The sequence below is a fragment of the Saccopteryx bilineata genome, chromosome 11 (assembly GCF_036850765.1).
Source record: "Saccopteryx bilineata isolate mSacBil1 chromosome 11, mSacBil1_pri_phased_curated, whole genome shotgun sequence".
Taxonomy (NCBI): domain Eukaryota; kingdom Metazoa; phylum Chordata; class Mammalia; order Chiroptera; family Emballonuridae; genus Saccopteryx; species Saccopteryx bilineata.
Window position 1 is genome coordinate 69,448,643 of NC_089500.1, and position 19,633 is coordinate 69,468,275.

The 19,633-nt window shown below is 39.0% G+C and overlaps 1 protein-coding gene across 4 annotated transcripts in view; it reads right to left on the bottom strand.

Annotated features, from left to right (window-relative positions):
- The window catches only part of RAP1A (RAP1A, member of RAS oncogene family), a 75,528-nt gene that overhangs the window by 15,742 nt on the left and 40,153 nt on the right, over window positions 1–19,633 (bottom strand). For all 4 annotated transcript variants that reach the window (XM_066246472.1, XM_066246473.1, XM_066246475.1 and 1 more), the window contains exon 2: window positions 345–428. In XM_066246472.1, coding sequence (XP_066102569.1) covers window positions 345–401 — 57 coding nt within the window. In that variant the 5' untranslated portion in view covers window positions 402–428. The remainder of the gene's footprint in view (window positions 1–344; window positions 429–19,633) is intronic.

Below are 19,633 nucleotides of genomic sequence, written 5' to 3' on the forward strand. Positions count from 1 at the left end.
TGCAAAAGCTCAACATTTACTAAATAAATACCGCATGCATACAAAACATCATCTTTACACTACTTAAGTCTGGGGTGGGGGTAGGGTTGGCTTACTCCACTGGTATCTGTAATAATCATTGGAATGCGAATTCCTTAAAAATTAAAGCAAAAGAATGAATGAGCCACCATTAGAAAACTGTCATCCCTGGTTACTGAGAGAATCCCTGTCCCCTCTGGACCAGATATAAGCATATAAAAAATACTGCCACCTTTTCTCTTTAGTGACTTGAGGTTTCAAGGCAAGAAAACATCAATGTCCTTCTTGTATTAGACTAAGGAGTTATAGTTAGGTGGCTAACTTACCAGAGCAGACTTCCCCACGCCTCCTGAACCAAGGACCACTAGCTTGTACTCACGCATGATGTGGTCTGTTTAAATACTGACAATCTGGAAAAATAAAAATAAAAAATTACTACATATGCTAAGATTTACATTAGAATGTACAATTGTTACATGAAATAATGTTAGATTTTGTTTCTGTTTGCTTTTCCCCTAAGACAGGGGTAGTCAACCTTTTTATACCTCCCACCCACTTTTGTATCTCTGTTAGTAGTAAAATTTTCTAACCGCCCACAGGTTCCACAGTAACGGTGATTTATAAAGTAGGGAAGTAACTTTACTTTATAAAATTTATAAAGCACAGTTACAGCAAGTTAAAGCATATAATAATAATTATATGCTTAAAGTTTCCAAGTACTTTATGTTGGATTTTTGCTAAGTTTGGCAGAATAAATCTTTATAAAACAACTTACTATAGTGAAATCTATCTTTTTATCTATACTTTGGTTGCTCCGCTACTGCCCACCATGAAAGCTGGAGTGCCCACTAGTAGGTGGTAGGAGCCAGGTTGACTACCACTGCCCTAAGACATCAAAGCGAAGACAGACGCTACATAGTAAAACCATGCAGATTTTAACATAAATTTATAGTAGTGCCAAGCATTTTAATCCATTACAGATCATCTCTGACTACTATCAATTATTAGCCTGTTCATGTTACTTTAAGAGTGTTTGATCAGACCTAGCGTGCGGAGGACCCGGGTTCAATTCCCAGCCAGGGCACACAGGAGAAGCGCCCATTTGCTTCTCCACCCCTCCGCCACGCTTTCCTCTCTGTCTCTCTCTTCCTCTCCCGTAGCCAAGGCTCCATTGGAGCAAAGATGGCCCGGGCGCTGGGGATGGCTCTGTGGCCTCTGCCTCAGGAGCTAGAGTGGCTCTGGTCGCAACATGGCGATGCCCAGGATGGGCAGAGCATCGCCCCTGGTGGGCGTGCCAGGTGGATCCCGGTCGGGCGCATGCGGGAGTCTATCTGACTGTCTCTCCCTGTTTCCAGCTTCAGAAAAATGAAAAAAAAAAAAAAAAAAAAGTGTTTGATCAGAAAATAAGATTAAAACTAGCAGTTATAAGTAGTTATAAACTCAATTATTTATGAAGCTATCATTTAAACAACTTCTACACTTTTTAATGTTTACTCATGACCTTTAATATAATGTACATGCTATTAATTTGCTTGAAATATCATATACTAATTTGTTCACATTATTGTGCTACAGCTAAACTATGTAAAATGTTACCTTGAAAATTATTAGGATATGAATGGGAGATTAGGGATGACATTGTTAGAGCTTAATATATAGGTAGGTATTAGTAATATACTCCACAAGGCCCAAATTGTTAGAGAAAAATATATAGGAACTTTATTTTTTATCTCCATGATTGTCTTAAAAGGTAAAAAGGCGGCCCTGGACGGTTGGCTCAGTGGTAGAACATCGGCCTGGCAGTAGATGTCCCAGGTTTGATTCCTAGTCAGGGCACACAGGAGAAGCGACCATCTCCTTCTCCATCCCTCAAGACTTCCTTCTCTCTTTCTCTATCTCTCTCTTTCCCTACTGCAGTCATGGCTTGGTTGGAGCAAGCTGGCCCTGGGTGCTGAGGGTGGCTCCATGGTCTCGCCTCAGGCGCTAAAGTAGCTCAGTTGTTGAGCAATGGAGCAACAACCCCAGATGGGCAGAGCATCGCCCCACAGGGGGCTTTCCGGGTGGATCCTGGTCAGGGTACATGTGGGAGTCTGTCTCTCTGTCTCTCTGCCTCCCTGCTTCTCACTTAAGAAAAAAAAAAAAAAAGAAAAGAAAAGGTAAAAAGGCATGAAAGAATTTCCAATGGTCATGATGGAATATGTAGGCATGAGCTTTCCGTCCTATAATAACAGCTAAAATTCCAGACAAAATACATAAGAATAACTGTTTTCAGACACTGGTTGTAAGCAATGTAAAATGCACAACTGTCCATAGCATCCAATAAAAAAATTAGTAGCTATCTGAAGAAGAAAGAAAATGTGAACTGAAATCAGGGTGAAATGAGTCAGCTGTAACAATACCAGGCATGAGATAATACAATAAGGACTCAGACTGCTACTATAACTATGCTCAAGGATTTAAAGGAAAATATGAGAGAAATGGTAGAAAATACAAAAGAACCAAAATGAACTTCTAGTGTTCAAAAATAATATCTGCAATGGAAATATCACTGGCTGGGATTAATAGTATATTAAATACTGCAGAAGGCAAGTTCAGAGAACTAAGATACAGATATAAAAAAAGTGATGAGGAAGGTAAAGACGGAGTTGAAGGGGAAAAGGGAGAGGGAGAGAGAAGTAAAATAAAAGAAAGAGAACCACAGGACATATCAAGCTATCAAAAATATTTTCCAAGTTTGGTAATATAAACAAACAGATTTAAGAAACGTAGTGAACCCTCTTCTCAGATTAAATACAATTTTAAGAAAATATGTAGATTTTTGAGAGGCTATGCAAGACAGAAGAAAAGAAAACATTTTTAGACTGCTTAAAGAAAAAAGTGGTCAATCTAGAATGCTAAATACAACGAACATATTCTTCAAAAATGAAAGTAAAATATATTTTTCAGATTAAAAAAAAAGCTGGGGAAAAAACTCACCAGCACATATGATAAAAAGCGAAGGAAACTGTTGGGTGGAAGGAAACGCTGAGGAAGGACTCAGACCCACATAAAGGAGCAGACCGATGGGCGCAACAGGGATGAGTCTCAAAAACACACTCAGCAACATGAGGCAGACACGCAGTGAATACCATACGATTCCACTTATATAAAATTCCAGCAGAGATTAAGCTATAGTGCCAGGAAGCTGCTCAGGACCAGCGGTGTCAGGATGGGGGTGATGACAACAAAGGAGCATAAGGAAACTCTTTGGGGTGACAAAAATGTGGTGGTGGTTACAGGGGCGCATACATTTACCAAACTTATTGAATTGTACACTTACAACAGGTACATTTTATTACATGTAAGTTATAGCTCAATAGAATTAAGAATATTCCATATGGGTGGGGGGAGGGAAATTCCTCAGAATGCCAATCACATACGTAGTGTTATCAACTAAACTGCATCCTTGCAAACTCTTATATTAGAACCCTCCCCCTAATGTGATGATGGATGGCTTCAGGAGGTGGGGCCTAGTGCCGTGATCTTGGACGTCCTGGTCTCCAGAACTGTGAAAAATAAACTTGCTTAAGCGTGCTCGACCATGGTCATTTGTTAAGAGCAGCCCACACTGATTGAGTAACACAGTCAAGATAAACGAGTAGCTGCAACAGACGTGATGGCAAGTATGACTTGTTCTGCATCAGCCTTACAAGGCTCCTCCCAGGTATCAGCCCTGTACCGAGTGCCAGGGACACAAAAATCAAAAGCACATGTTTCCCATCCTCGAGTAGCTCACAGAGGAAGAAGAAAACAAATTGCTACCACATGAAGGGAGCAAAGTTATTACAGAGATGAAAATAAAAGGGTGGGGAGGGAGGGAGGAGCAGAGTAGTTTTTCAGTGCAAGTTGCATAACTGAATCGGAACGCTCCAGGTATGTAGGGAAGGGCCGTGTAAGCAGAAGGAACGGCTCGAGCAAATACTCTACACACCATAGAATACTGGAGATCCAGGGAGGACCGCACAGCCCTGTGTGGCTGCAGCACAGGGTTTCAAAAGTTCTGAAAAACGAGGCTGGGCATCGAGACGGGGTAATGCTTGCAAAGGCATCTGCCATGTCTGAGAGTTTACATCTTATCTGGTAAGCAATGGGGGGAAAACAGTGGTTTTTTAGAAAGGTAATATAGTGAGACACATACGCTGGAAAGATAAACAGCACATGAACTGCACTGACGGAAGGAGGGAGGACCTAGAGGCAGGGAGAGCAGTCAGGAAGCGCCTGGAATAGCTCAGGGGGACAGGACAGAGGCCTGCAAGCAGCACCTGGGCTGCAGAGGGAGCAGTGCTTTCTGAAGGTCGACCTGCAAGGACTCGCAGCTGATTACAGGTTATGAGTAAGGACAGTGGATGATAACTCCTAGATCTCTAGTTTGGACAAATTAGGTGGTCTGGTAATACACCTCCCCCTCTAGACAGGACAAAAGAAGAAAAAAAATGCAAGTTGGTACTTTCTTTCAAAAATTCAGTTTGAGATTCCTATGGGAAAACAGGTAGATAAGTCAGACATTTAAAAATCTAAGTCTGGCCTGACCAGGCAGTGGCGCAGTGGGTACAGCGTCGGACTGGGACGTGGAGGACCCAGGCTTGAAACCCTGAGATTGCCAGCTTGACTGTGGGCTCATCTGGTTTGAACAAGGCTCACCAGCTTGAGTCCAAGGGTGCTGGCTTGAGCAAGGGGTTACTCACTCTGCTGTAGCCCCAGGTCAAGGCACATGAGAGAGCAATCAATGAACAACTAAGGTGCCACAACAAAGAATCGATGCTTCTCATCTCTCTCCCTTCCTGTCTGTCCGTATCTGTCCCTCTGTCACACACACACACAAAAATCTGAGTCTGGAAGCTGGGTAGAAACCAGCGGGCTAGAGGTACAGACTCAGGAAGTGTCATGAAGATGGTAGTGGAAACCATCGCAGATGATCAAATAAGGAGCATTTACTTGTGAACACAGAAGGCTAAGGACTGAGCCCTGAGAACCAACCACATTTTACTACATGGATGGACAACAAACCAGAGGAGAAAGTGAACTGGGAGAGGTATATGCTGGTCACCAGTCATCCTGTACCTCTATGTGTATCAGGTGATTCTCGTCATTTCTATGAAAAAAAAAAAATACTGACTATTAAACACCGAGCATGTATTTCACCCAGACACATCCCCATATCCGAAACCCCCTTACCAGGCCACAAGTGATTCTGAGTCTGAGGATTACTGTCATTTTAACAAGATGTGATTTCACTCAATTCAAAAATGTGTATCTTTCAGGAGGGAATCCTAATATAGCAAGGCTCATTTATACCTCCCCAAATGCCTCCCAGGGCAAGGGGACTGGGAGAGCAGTCAGACATGGCCAAAGTATTTTGAGTATTCTACAACAATAAAATATTTGAACCTTGTTCCTTAACTCAAGTGGCAAGATATTCAATTTCTATTTTTCACATATACTTTATGTACAGAAAATTATCTTCTTTATATATAACAAATATGATGGCTTACAAATGTAAAAAAGGTCTATATGCACACATGCAAATAAAAGAATGTATAGGTCAGATAAGAAAACACACAAAATAAGGAATAATGTGAATTAATATTTTCTTTTTAAAGGGGTTAGTTCTAACTCGTTACTGCCAAGTTAGAAAACCAGTATGTTCTTCCAAGCAAACCCTATGCCTTTTTATGGAAATTTCTTGTGCCTGCGCTCCCAACACAGCACCAGAAAATTTCCCACTCTGGGTAAGAGTCCCTGGACAAATAAGGAAGACAAGAATAAACATCATACTATGTTTAAATTTTAAGTCGATCTTGAGTCCCTAACATTATGGTCCAAAGTTCTAGCAGCAATTTTTTTATTCTTCCTTGAGCAAAAGTACTTCTATTAACTTCAAAAAGAACACAAAACTTGATCATTTTTGTGACACAAATTATCCCAACTTTGTTTCTGTTCTTAAATATGTAAACTAGGTAATTACAAGATAAAATAGTGTTCACAAAACTAAACATACAAAACAAAATTTATTAAAGAAAGCTTACTGTGAGAAGGAATTTGAAAGAAAATTTTTTTTACATTATAAAACACTGAAGGCAGTTTCTTAACAAGCTGTTATTTTGTTGGTTATATTTAAATATTTATAGAAGCCTTGAGTATTTTATAACTTACAACAACAACATGCTGGGGGGTAGGGGGTGCTGAGTAAATATGAAAACTTGGTTAAGATTTAACTTTCTGAAATAAATAACAGTGTTCTTCACAGTGCATCACATCATAACAGAAGTACAACATTTTCTGTATGTAATATGAAATCACATTATTTTTCTCATTGAGAGAATATTCTTCATACTTTCTTCTCTTTCTTCTCAAGACTAGCACTTTGGGTGGAACCTACACTTCACTTTCTCCTCTGGTTTCTTGTCCATCCATGTAGTAAAATGTGGTTGGTTCTCAGGGCTCAGTCCTTAGCCTTCTGTGTTCATGAATAAATGCTCCTTGTTTGATCATCTGCTATGGTTTCCACTAGCATCTTCACAACAACTCCTGAGGGACAATGATGAGGCATAATGTCCCTATAAACAAAGTTTATAAACTAGTCCTCACACCCTTAAAACCAGGGCACAGTCCAGCAGCACTTCCCACCCTCCCACAATGGAAGGAGATGAACTCCCGTAAGTAGAAAGGCCGGGATGGAGTCCCAACAGGAGCAGACAGTTAACCACAGATTTGAAGAAAATAATTTGACAGAGCCAATAAATTCAACAAACAGAAACAAAATTCAAAGAAAACAGAGTTAAGAAGGCCTATAAAAGACTGTAAAGTAAAGGTAATATCCTTAAAGAAATTAGTGAAAGAAACTGGAAAACTTCGGAAATAAAATATGACTAACTGAAAAAGTTCAGTCAATGGGCTGCAGAGAAAAATGGACCCAGCTGAAGTCTGTGAACCAATATGCTGAATCCACCCAAAAAATGCAAAAGAACCAAGAGAGAATGTGTGGAAAGAGGTAAAGGGATAAATCCCAAGTTCTGCCACGTAGCTGAGAGGAAGTCTAGAAATCGAACAGAAAAACCAAAGAAATAACAGAAGAACATTTCCAGAGGTAAATTAAGAAAGTTAGGAATCTTCAGATTTAAAGTGCCCAGTAAATGCAATCATCATCATCACTGTCATCATCATCATAATCGAGATTCCAACTAAAAATACTGTAGTTGAAATCTCAAACCACTAAAAGTGAAGACAAAAATCTTAAAAAGTTTGAGAGAAACGATCTATTCCATTCCCTTCGAATACGGGAGGGTTTAGTAAACAAAGAGCAGAGGTCCCGCTGTCTGACTTGTCAAGCTACCCTGAAGCTGCCTGTGGTTTCCCCAGAGCCATGAATAAAGAAGCCTTCCAGCCCTGGTGGGTTGTTCAATGGATAGTGTCATCTCAGGGTGCTGGGGTTGCACGTTCAATCCCTGGTCGGGGCACACACAAGAAGCAACCAATGAGTGCACAACTAAATTCAACAACTAAGTGGAACAGGTTTTATGCTTCTCTCTCTCTCTCTCTCTCTCTCTCTGTCTCTCTTTCTCCCTTTACCCTTGTTTTCCTCCCCACCTCAAATCAATAGGGGGGGGGGGACTTCAAGATGACCCCAGACAGCCACCAGCTGACTACAGCACTCTGACAGACCTCAGGCCAGCTCCGCCCAGCTGAGCCACTGCCCAACTCCAGGGTTAGGAAACTCTTGAGTGACAATACATGGTTACTGTTTTAAACCACTACACTCTGGAATGGTTTAATAACTAAAAACAAAAGGAAAAAGGAAAGAAACAAAGAACAGATGGACAAATTGAAAATAAACAGAAAGATGTCAGAGTATCCACATATATCAGTAATGACATTAATAAATATTCAATAGGAAAAACTAAAAATTAAAACATATGGCAAATATATAAAGCAAAAGTTGACAAAACTAAAGGGAAAGCTAGACAAATACACAATCATGGTTAAATTTTAACATTTAACCCAATAGATATATATAGAACACCACACCCAACAACTGCAAATTACACATTTTTTTCAAGTACACGTGGATCATTTACTAGAACAGACCCTGCTGGGCCACAGATCAGGTCTCAACAAGTTTCAACAGCTGAAACCATACAGAGTGTCTATCTTAACAGTCATGCAACTGAACTAGAAATCAATACAAAAATTACACTAATCTCAAAATGTTTGTAAGTTAAACATAATCATAAATAATACAAACAATAAGAACTAAATGATAAAAATGCATATAAAAATTACTGAAGTCAGTCATCTAAAAAAAGATACTAGAACAAGAAATCATGGCAAGCAAAGAAACCAGTAAAAGTTATAGCTAGAAATCAAATTATCACTGTAAAACATATACAAAATCTGGAAATAAAACTCCGTAATTATCTCAACATTTTGGTCTGGAAGGAGTTAGAAAGTAAACTTATGTTAAAGCTTTACTCTTGCTTGGGAAAAGAATAAGGATATTGGATCTCTGTATGTACACATTGAAAAAATATAAATCTAAATGTGAAAGATGTAATGTCAACAACTGAATTTTATATAACCTAAAAATCACTAGAGGAAAAATGGACAAAGAAAACTTGACCAATTCAACCAAAGTGAGAAAATGAAAAATTAACAACATTAAAGGTAAACAAAAGTAATAATAAGACAACAGATTAGTAGTCTCAATACAATAAAAGAGGTCCTCCCTTCTAAATCTTAACTCTAAACCACAAATGATAAAAGCTTAAGATTTAAAAAAGAATACATTTAATTGATGTGTAGCAAATCTTGTAACATTGTAAAGACTAGCTTGTTTTGTCTTTTCTCATTTTAAATATTGACTATGCCTGAACTACAGCAAGTGTTTCTTTTGTGGCAAGTCATTCTAGAGACATCTCCAGACATGGTGGCCCATGCAGCCCTTTCAAATGTACCCTCACAGACAGTCCATTCCGTTTCTGGGTAACCTAGTGCAGGGGTCAGGAGCCTATGTCTCGTGAGTCAGATGTGGCTTTTTTAATGGCTGCATCTGACTCTCAGACAAATTTTTAATTAAAAAAATTAATGTTAAAAATATAAAACATTCTCATGTATTAAAATCCATTCATTTCCTACCGCTCATGTTTATGGTTGCGGGTGGCTGGAGCCAATCACAGCTGTCCTCCGGGACAACACCAAATTTTTATTGGATAATGCGTAAAGTACATGGGTCGTTGTATGGCTCTCATGGAAAATCTGGCCTAGTGGTTAGAACAGAGCAAAGGAACATTGCTCTGTTCCTTTGTAGTGGCCACTTACTGGATCTCTGCCCTTGGATGCCACACAGAATAGAGAGAATCCATCTTCCAGTCTATCCTCTTTCAAATATTTGAAGACAGTTATAAACCCCACCCCAATACCTTCTTTTTCAATAAGCAGTTCTATTTCTTTTTCCAAATGATGATGTTTCAAATTCTGTGATCATTCTGGTCTCCTCTGCAGAAGCTTTATTTCTTGTTTTCATAAAATAAAATTAATATATGCTAATAAGAGACCCTACTGTGACTTAAACAAAATTCAAGTATTTTTTCCCTCTCATGTGACAGCTGGAAGGGACAGCTTAACAGTCTGATGGAGCTCAACTCTTCCTTACATCCTGTTGCTCTGTCCTCCTTAGAGTACTGTCGTCTTCCACACGGCCAAAAATAGTCCCCACCGTGTCCGTATTCCAGTCCACAGGAAGGAAAAGGAAGGAAGGAAGGGGATACCCCTTTCCTCTTAGAGCACAATCTATAAGGTTAAAACCTATGCACAAATAACTTTCACTTGCATCCAAATTGCCACGCATGTCATAATCAAACCTTACTGTAACAGAGACAGCAAGCTGGAAGCCGTGGCTGGTCAGCATCAGCCAGCGAATCCACCCAGTGCTTAGAGAACTGAATCAAAGAAATTCAGTTTTCAATTTTCATTTTTTCCTCTTACATATTTTCCAGCCTGTCTCTTTATTCTGGTTAATTTATTTTTCAGATCATCTTCCAGTATACTAATTCTCTGGTCTTATCTATTATTAAACCTATCTACTTATTGAGTTTTAAATTATTTATATTTTTCATTCCTAGAAGTTCTCTTTCTCATAAGCAATACAGTGAAAATTTTAAAACTCTGAACACTTAAGGTGCCTCTTGTCTGACTAGAATCCTGCTCTGGCACTGACTAATTTGACTACAATTTTTCCTCCTAAATGCTGAATATTGGGAATACATCTAATTAACAAAAGAAGAAAGAATATCAGTGTCCAAAAATATCCCACACTCTGTGCTGTTGGGTAGAACATATGCCCTTGGATTCATGAGCTGACAAAACAAAGAGTGGAGCCTATTCTATTTTAGCAGCACAGCATAGTAAATCCTCAACAAGGTCATCACAGGGAACTCTTCCTACATGTACTACTAGCTACTTAGTAACATGAATATTCTTTAGCAACTGTTATCATCACAGACAAATAAAGACATTTGAAAACCATGAAGAAAATTTTATAGTCAGTGACTAATACTTTCTAGGTTGACAAAAATGTTTCTTCCTCAAAAGGTAAGGTTTACTGAGCCCTGGCCGGTGGTACAGTGGATTGAGTGTCATCCCAGAGCTCACCAGTTCGATCCCGGGGTCACCAGCTCAAACCCACAGCTGCAGGCCTGATCTCAAGGTTGCCAGTTCAAGCCCTGGTCAGGTCATGTATGAGAAGCAATCAATGGGTGCACAACTACATGGAATAACGAGACGATGCTTCCTTTTTCTCTGCCTGCCCTTGCTTCTTCTCTCTCAAAAATCATTCAGGCCTTGGCCAGAGAGCTTGATTGGTTAGAGCACCGTCCTGAAGCACAGAGGTTGCCAGTTTGATCTCCTGTCATGGCACAAACAAGAACAGATTAATGTTCCAGTCTCTCTCTCCTCCTTCCTTTCTCGCTGAAATCAATAAATAAAAATTAGCCGGACCGGTGCTGATGCAGTGGATAGGGCACTGACCTGGGATACTGAGGTCCCAGGTTCAAAACCCCAAGGTCACTAACACAATGATCTCATGGTCGCTGGCTTAAAGCCCAAGGTCACTGGCTTGGCTGGACCCCCTGCCCTACATCAAGGCACGTATGAGAAACAATCAATGAACAATTAAAGTGATGCAACTATGAGTTGATGCTTCTCATCTCTCTCCCTTCCTGTTTGTCTCTTGCTAAAATACATAAATACATAAATAAATATTTTAAAAAGCACTGGGAGGAAAAAAGAATAAGGTTTACTAATTTATACCCAGCATAGCCATGTATATCAATTCTAGACTCTTCTTATCTTTTTTCCAAGTGAGAGGAGAGGAGATAAGAGAGACAGATTCCCACATGCGCCCCAACTGGGATCCACCTGGTAACCTCCTGTCTGGGGCCATGCTCGCAACCGAGCTATTTTTAGTGCCTGAAGCAGAGGCTCCATGGAGCCATCCTCAGTGCCCAGGGCCAATATACTTGAACCAATAGAGCTATGGTTGCAGGAAAGAAAAAAAGAGAGATGGAGATAGAGACAGAGAGAAAGAAAAGGGGGAGGAGGAGAGGTAGAGAAGCAGATGGGCACTTCTCTTGTGTGCTCTGACCAGGAATTGAACCCAGGACAACCACACACCAGGCCAATGCTCTACCACAGAGCCAGGGCCTCTTGATATATTTCACTGACTCCAACATCAGTCTCTCAAAGGCACTGCCTCGCAAATTATATAATAATAATTTTAAACTTTAACACGAAACACAAAACCAAGCCACAGCTCAAGTATAAATTTAGAATAATTTCTAAAGCAAAAGGGCATAATTGTCACTGAAAAATCTTTATTCTTTAAAGACTACGTCACTTCTTAAAATGGGCTAAAATGCTATGACCTCTCCTGGAAGGGAAAGTAAAATGATGTGGCCAATAGCAACTAGATTTTATATAACATTTTATCATTTACAAAGATCTTTCCCTTTATATTTTTCAGTTTATTAAAATCAAAACTGTTGTCCTGATACACCAAGGTTGAGGGTTTAATCCCCATTGAGGGCACATACTAGAATCAACCAATGAATGCATAAATAAGTAGAACAAATCAGTGTTTCTGTCTCCCTTCTCTCTCTCTAAAATCAGTCAATCAATAAATTTCTTTTTAAATTTGAAAAGGCTTTAAAATCAAAACTATATAGCATCACCTTCATTATAAAGATGAGAAAACCATACAAAGTTTAAGTTGATTAAATGACTTGGTGAAAAGTAACTAGGAGGCTGTGCCTCCTGATTTTCAATGCCATTCTCTTTTCAATGTAGTATGCTTTGCTATATAACAACAATAACACCATACATTTACTGAGAACTTACCACATTTCAGGCACTGTTATAAAACGACCTCACAAAATGCTTATGAGGTAGGTACTAGTAATTTGCCCAAGCTGCATGCTAACCTGCCCTTACTAATATATGTACGCAGAAATTTGTATATGCATATCTCCTTCCCTTGGAAGGAGACTGAGGAATAAGGGGATCTGGAAAGAAGAGAGCTTTTTCACTGTATGCCTTGCATGAATTTCTTAAAGGTCAGGCAGAGGACGGGCGTGCAGTAGAGGGAATTCTAATAGACATGGAATTCCATTTAAAAGGCACAAATTCAAGAGGATAACATGTCTAATAAAAATTACTTTAAAAGTCTAGGTAGCTTGAGCATTTACAGTGAAAAGCAGGGAAAGGAATAAGAACAGATGTGGCTCCTACAGCAAGCTGACAAGCTGCCGAAGTCCCTGTATGACAGATCTCCTAAGAGCTTGAAACTTTCCCATCAGAGGCAGAAAGCCTCCTGAGGTTTTTGACCAGAGAATCTGAGGGGGGGAAAGAACTACAGAATTGTATAGGCTGGAACAAAGGCATGAGAAACTGGAGTATAGAGACCAGCCAGGTGGACTGAAATAGAATGAGGACTAATCTTTCTGTAAAGGACACAGTTCAGCCATGTGGCTGCACCTATTAAATGAGATAATGCAAATACAGCACTCAGCACAGTGTCTGGCAAATATTACCCACTGAAAAAATAACTAGTAATATCAATACTTCACTTCTGTAAATAGTGTTCCTGGTGTTGTGAGAAAAACTGTGGAGAGGTAATGTAAAACAAGTGTGGACAGCACTATCGGACTAGAAACCGCAAAGCCAGAGCCACAGCATGATAACGTGTATTGATTTTGAGCCTTACTGAACTGAATGGTCCCCAGTTCTTGAAAAGCATAAACACAAAAACGGAAGTAAGTAGAGACTCAGCAACCCAAATGAACAGCCCCTGACTGAAAGGGAAGATATTTCTGCTGGCATATCTGGATCCAACACCACGCTTTCTGAGAGTCTGGTGGGAAGGGCTGTGAACACTCTGCTATCAAGTACCGTATTTTTCACTCCATAAGACGCACTTTTCTTCCCCTAAAAGTGTAGGGGAAATGCCAGTGCATCTTATTGAGTGAAAAATACGGTATTTTATTAAATATTTTAACACACCATTTGGTTCAGAATATTTTTTTTCTTATTTTCCTCCTTAAAACCATAGGTGTGTCTTATGGTTAGACGCATCTTATGTAGTGAAAAATGCAGTACTGTACTACCTGTGTTACATGAACGTGGACTTGGATTAGTTGTAAATGTATACTTCAAATTCAAGGGAAACCACTAAAATATATGTGTGTATGTGTGTGTGTGTTTAATTGATACGGTAAGAGAGGAGAAAAAAAGGTCATATAAAATGTTCAATTAAAACCAGAAGGGATCAGAAATACCAAGAAGACAAAACAAAACAAAGCAAAACAGAAAAACAAAGGCAACAAATAGAAAACAGTTAACAACTGTCTGACCAGTTGTAATGCTAGGTGGTAGCGCTATGGACACAGCGTCCACCTGGGACGCTGAGGATCCAGGCTTGAAACTCAAGGTTGCCAGCTTGAGCACGGGATCATAGACATGACCCCATGATCGCTGGCTTGAGTACAGGATCATAGACATGACCCCATGATCACTGGCTTGAGGCCAAAGGTCGCTGGCTTGAGACCCCAGACAAGGCACATATGAGAAGCAATCAATGAACTAAAGTGCCACAATCACATGCTGGTGCTTCTCATCTCTCTCCATTCCTGTCTGTCTCTGTCTCACTAAAAAAAAGAAAAAGCAAAGAAAAACAGTAACAACTGTGGCGAGTATTAATCCAACTATATCAGTGGTCGGCAAACTCATTAGTCAACAGAGCCAAATATCAACAGTACAACGACTGAAGTTTCTTTTGAGAGCCAAATTTTTAAAACTTAAACTATCTAGGTAGGTACATTCCTTATCAAGGTAGCATCTGCACGTGGTATTTTGTGGAAGAGCCACTCTCAAGGGGCCAAAGAGCCGCATGTTGCTCACGAGCCGCAGTTTGCCAACCAGGGAACTATACCAATATCATTTTAAACATTAATGCTCTAAATTTTAGACTCTAAACACACCAATTAAAAGAAAGAAACTGTCAGTGTAGATAAAAAAACCTTAAAATCTAACTATATGTTGTGTATGAGAAATCCATTTTTTATATAAAGACACAGATAGATTAAATATAAATGGATAGAGCAAGACATATCCATGTTAATACTAATCAAAATAAAGCTGGAACAGCTATATTACTGGAACTTTCAAGAAAACAGACTTTAAAGTAATAAAAATTATCAGGGATAAAGTGTGGCATCACATACAAGAGGGTCAATTCTCTAGGAAGTCTCCAATCCTGAATGTGCACGTGCCTAACCACAGAGTACCACATACAGGAAGTCACACCTGAGAGCACTACACGGAGGAACAGATGAATCGGCCACCACTCTGGGAGACTTCAGTGCCGCGTTAGTAGTAACTGACAGCTCCAACAGGCGGAAAATCAGTTAAGGACCAAGTTCAACTGAACATCCCATCAATCAATGGGATCTAATCGATATTTATAGATTACTTCACCCAACAACAACAAAATACACATTATTTTCAAATGCACATGAAACATTTAATAAGATAGACCACAATCCAAACTATAAAATATATCTCAATAAATTTAAAGGAATCAAATCATACAAAGCATGCTTTCTGACCACAATGGCATTAGCTTAGAAATCAGTAACAGAAAGACGTCAAGAAAATCCCCAAATATCTGAAAAATAAATAATCTATGACTTAAAGAAGTCAAAAGGAAAATTAGTATTTTGAACAGAATGAGAAAAAAATGTAACATCAAAATCTGTAGACTAGAGAGCCCAGAAATTACCCTGTATATAGAAGAAGGTCAAATGATTTGAAAGTGTGCTAATAACACTCAATGAGGAAAGGACAGTCTTTTCAACAAACAGTATTGGGAAAAGAGGATACTCATATGCACAAGAATTAATTTGAACCCTTACCTTACACTGTACACGAAAATTAATTCAAAATAGATCAAAGACCTAAACATAAAAACTGTAAAACTATTAGAAGATAAAAACAGGGAAAAGCTTCAAGATACCGGATTTGGCAATGATTTCTCGAATATGACACAAAAGCATAAATAATAAAAAAAATTAGCTAAGTAGAACTACATCAAAATTTAAAACTTTTGTGCATCAAAACATTATCAACAGAGTAAAAAGGCAACCCACAAAACTGGAGAAAATATTTGCATATCACATATCTGATAAGAGGTTAATATATAACCTACATGTGTACAGATAAAAATAAGTCTTACATCTCAACAAGAACAATAAAACAAATTTAAAAATGAGTAAATTGAGCCTGACCAGGCGGTGGCGCAGTGGATAGACCGTCGGATTGGGACACGGAAGACCCAGGTTTGAAATCACGAGGTCACCAGCTTGAGCCCAATGTCGCTGGCTTGAGCTATAGCCCCCCAGTCAAGGCACATATAAGAAAGCAATCAATCAACAACTAAGGTGTCACAATAAAGAATTGATGCTTCTCATCTCTCTCCCTTCCTGTCTGTCTGTCCCTATCTGTCCCTCTGTCTCTGTCATTAAAAAATGAGTGAATTGAGTTGAACAACATTTCTCCAAAGATGATATACAAATGGCCCTGAGCACATAAAAAGATGCTTAACATCACTATCTTTAGGGAACTGCAAATTAAAAACCACAATTAGATACCACTTCAAATCCATTAGGATGACTGTTAGTGAAATAAAACAAAACAAGAGAAAACAAATGAAGAAATCAGAAAATAACAAGTGCTGGTAAGGGCATGGAGAAATTATTGTAGAACTCTTGCATACTGCTGGTGGGAATGTGGAAAACAGTATTATAAAGCGAATCACCATATCCAACAATTCTACATACTTCTGTGTATACACCCGAGAAAATTAAAAGCTAGGACTCACAAACGGGTATTTGAAGTAGACCCATCTTCACTGCAGCGTTATTCACACAGGCCCAGTAGAAGCTGCATACTAAGTGGCCGTCAACAGATGAATGGATAAACAAAATGTGGTGTACACATACAATGGAATATTATTTAGCCTTGAAAAGGAAAATTCTAACACATGCTACAACATGGATGAACCTTGAGGACATTACAGCAGGTGAAATAAGCCAGCCACAAAAGGACAAATATTGTATGATTTATGTACCTAAAGTAGCCAATAGTCAAATTCACAGAGCATAATGGTTGCCACAGAACACAGAATGGTGGGGGGAGGGAGCAATAGGGAGTTAGTCTCTAGTGAGTGAGTACAGTGGGCCAGTTTGGGAAGACAAAAAAAGTTCTGCAGATGGATGGTACTGAGTTTTACAAAAATGTGAATGTACTTAATGCCACTTAATGGGACATTTAAAAATGATTAGAATTATGTGTATTTTATCACAGTTTTTTTAAAAAAATGTAATTCACCATATTAACTTTAAAAGAAAACATAGGTAGAGGAGCCAATGGAAGACAAGAAGCAGCAACCAGTGAGGAAGGGGGAAAACTACTGTGGTTTTCTGGAACGAAGGGAAGAAACTTCCAGAGAAGAGGATGTGATCAACTGCTCCATGCTGCTGACCGAGTAAGATGACTGAGCACTGACCACGATCCAGATGTCACTGGAGACTTGAGCTCACTTCAATGGAAGAACCCAGAGGCAAAAGCCTGCCGCTGGCCAGCAATGGCTGGGAGTAAGAAATTGAAGTCACATTACAGACAATTTTTTCTGAGGAGGTTGCTTAAAGCACAGAGAAATAAGGTGGCCACTACTACAAGGGAAAGAGGATTTGGGTTCAAGAGGGGTTTTCTTTCATTTGTTTTTACAATCGGTAGAAGTAGGTACACCATTGAAGAGCTACTCAGTAAGCGTCCAGAATGAACTACTTTTCTGTAGGTGAGTTTACCCCTGGACACGGTTGTACTTCAGAGTCTTGCTTTTCTTCTCTCCAAACATTACCTCACCATCTTTTCCCCAAGGTCACTAAAATGTTTAATAAAATTTTTAAACAAGTAATCCCACAATAAATATACAATGATTTAAATATCTTTTCTGCTGGATAATATCCAAATGTTATTACAGATAATACTGCAATGAATCTTTGCACATACATTTTTATCGCAAGTTTTTTTCTCTTTGGGTTACACTCTCAGATGGATCATTACTAGATCTAAGATTAGAAACATATTTAAGGTTCTTCCTGAAACTTACCAGCTTTATCAATTTGCATTCCCATCAGGAATATGTGAGTCCCATTTCACCATATCCCTAACAGCGCAGTTTCAACTCAAATTTGATTTCAGCTTAAATGTTCTTATTTTGTTAACTCTCATTAAAAATGTAGTATCGTACTTTAACTTTCTTTGATTAACTGATGAGGTTAGATCTTTTTCAAATATTTATCAGTCGTTCTTTTTTCTTTTGTGAACTGCCTATTCTTTTCTAATACGTTTTTGAAAAAAGTTCTAGCCTGACCTGTGGGGGCACAGTGGATAAAGCGTGGACCTAAAATGCTGAGGCTGCCAGTTTGAAACCCAGGGCCTGCCTGGTCAAGGCACCTGTGATAAGCCATGAACAACTAAAGTGAAGCAACTCTGAGCTAACACTTCTTGCTCCCTCTCCCGCCTTCACCTCTCTGATCTGTGCATCAGTAAGGACCGCCAGCTTCTGCTGACCTCAGGCTTCCTCTCCCATTGCTTGTAATTGTTCATCATACGCAAGTTAATTTTTGTTAATTATATTAAATCCAACATTCCTGTGTCATTGTCCCTTCACAGTTCACAATTTAGTTAAAAATGCTAAGGACTGGGTACTAGTGGATCAAAGCAAAAGACCGAGTTTAGAAATGAAAGTTCTGTTGTAAGGAAGTTGGAAAGGCTCTTGTGCTGTTAAATTTGGCTTATTCTGGTCTCCTTTTTAAATGAAGGTTCAGAAAGTTTATAAATATACATATAATAGATAAATAAGGATATAATAAAATCTGGTAAAAACAATTAGAACAACAGGACTTGGATCAAGAATACCGATCATTAAGTGCTGGCTCTACCATTTAGTGCCTGGAAGACTTGGAACAGTGGTAGTCAACCTGGTCCCTACCGCCCACTAGTGGGCGTTCCAGCTTTCATGGTGGGCGGTAGCAGAGCAACCAAAGTATAAATAAAAAGATAGATTTAACTATAATAAGTTGTTTTATAAAGATTTATTCTCCAAACTTAGCGAAAATCCAACATAAAGTACTTGGTAAGTAATTATTATTATATGCTTTTAACTTGCTGTAACTCTGCTTTATACATTTTATAAAGTAAAGTTACTTCCCTACTTTATAAATCACCATTACTGTGGAACCAGTGGGCGGTTAGAAAATTTTACTACTAACAGAGATACAAAAGTGGGCGGTAGGTATAAAAAGGTTGACTACCCCTGACTTGGAACTTAACCTCATTCAATTCTTAGGATTTATCAATGACACCGTATCACTTACTGAGGGCTTACTATGTGTCAAGAATGATTCTAAGAATTTTACTTTCCTCAACTTACTTAAATACAACTCTAGCAAATTATAATCAGCACTTTATATAAGAGAAAGCATGTAACCTAGAGAGGTAAAATAACTCATCAAAACTCACATACAATTAGAAAACAGTAGAACCAGGATTTGAACCCTGGCTTTCTAACTGCAGTGTCCCCATCCTTGCATTGGAATGATACTATCTGTGTCACAGGTGTGCTGAGAGCACTAAATGAGGCAATACAATACATACAAAGTATATGGCTTAAAATTGGTTAAAGACAAAAAAAGACGGTAGCAAATCCTCAAAGCATATCTGTACTGAGAACTCAAAGCCTTACAGTATAACCTGTTAAAAAAGCACCATGGGTCTTGCTTCCCGGCTAGATAAAAACATCCTGCCTTACGCTAGAAAGATATACAATTTATTCCATGGGAATAACACAAAGTGTGATTGATGCCTTGCAGGTCAGATCTGTTAACTATTCCAGATTAGAAGCCCCAAGAAAACCAGGGACCCAGCTTGCCTTTCTTCCTCTTACATCTTGCCACGTCTTCCT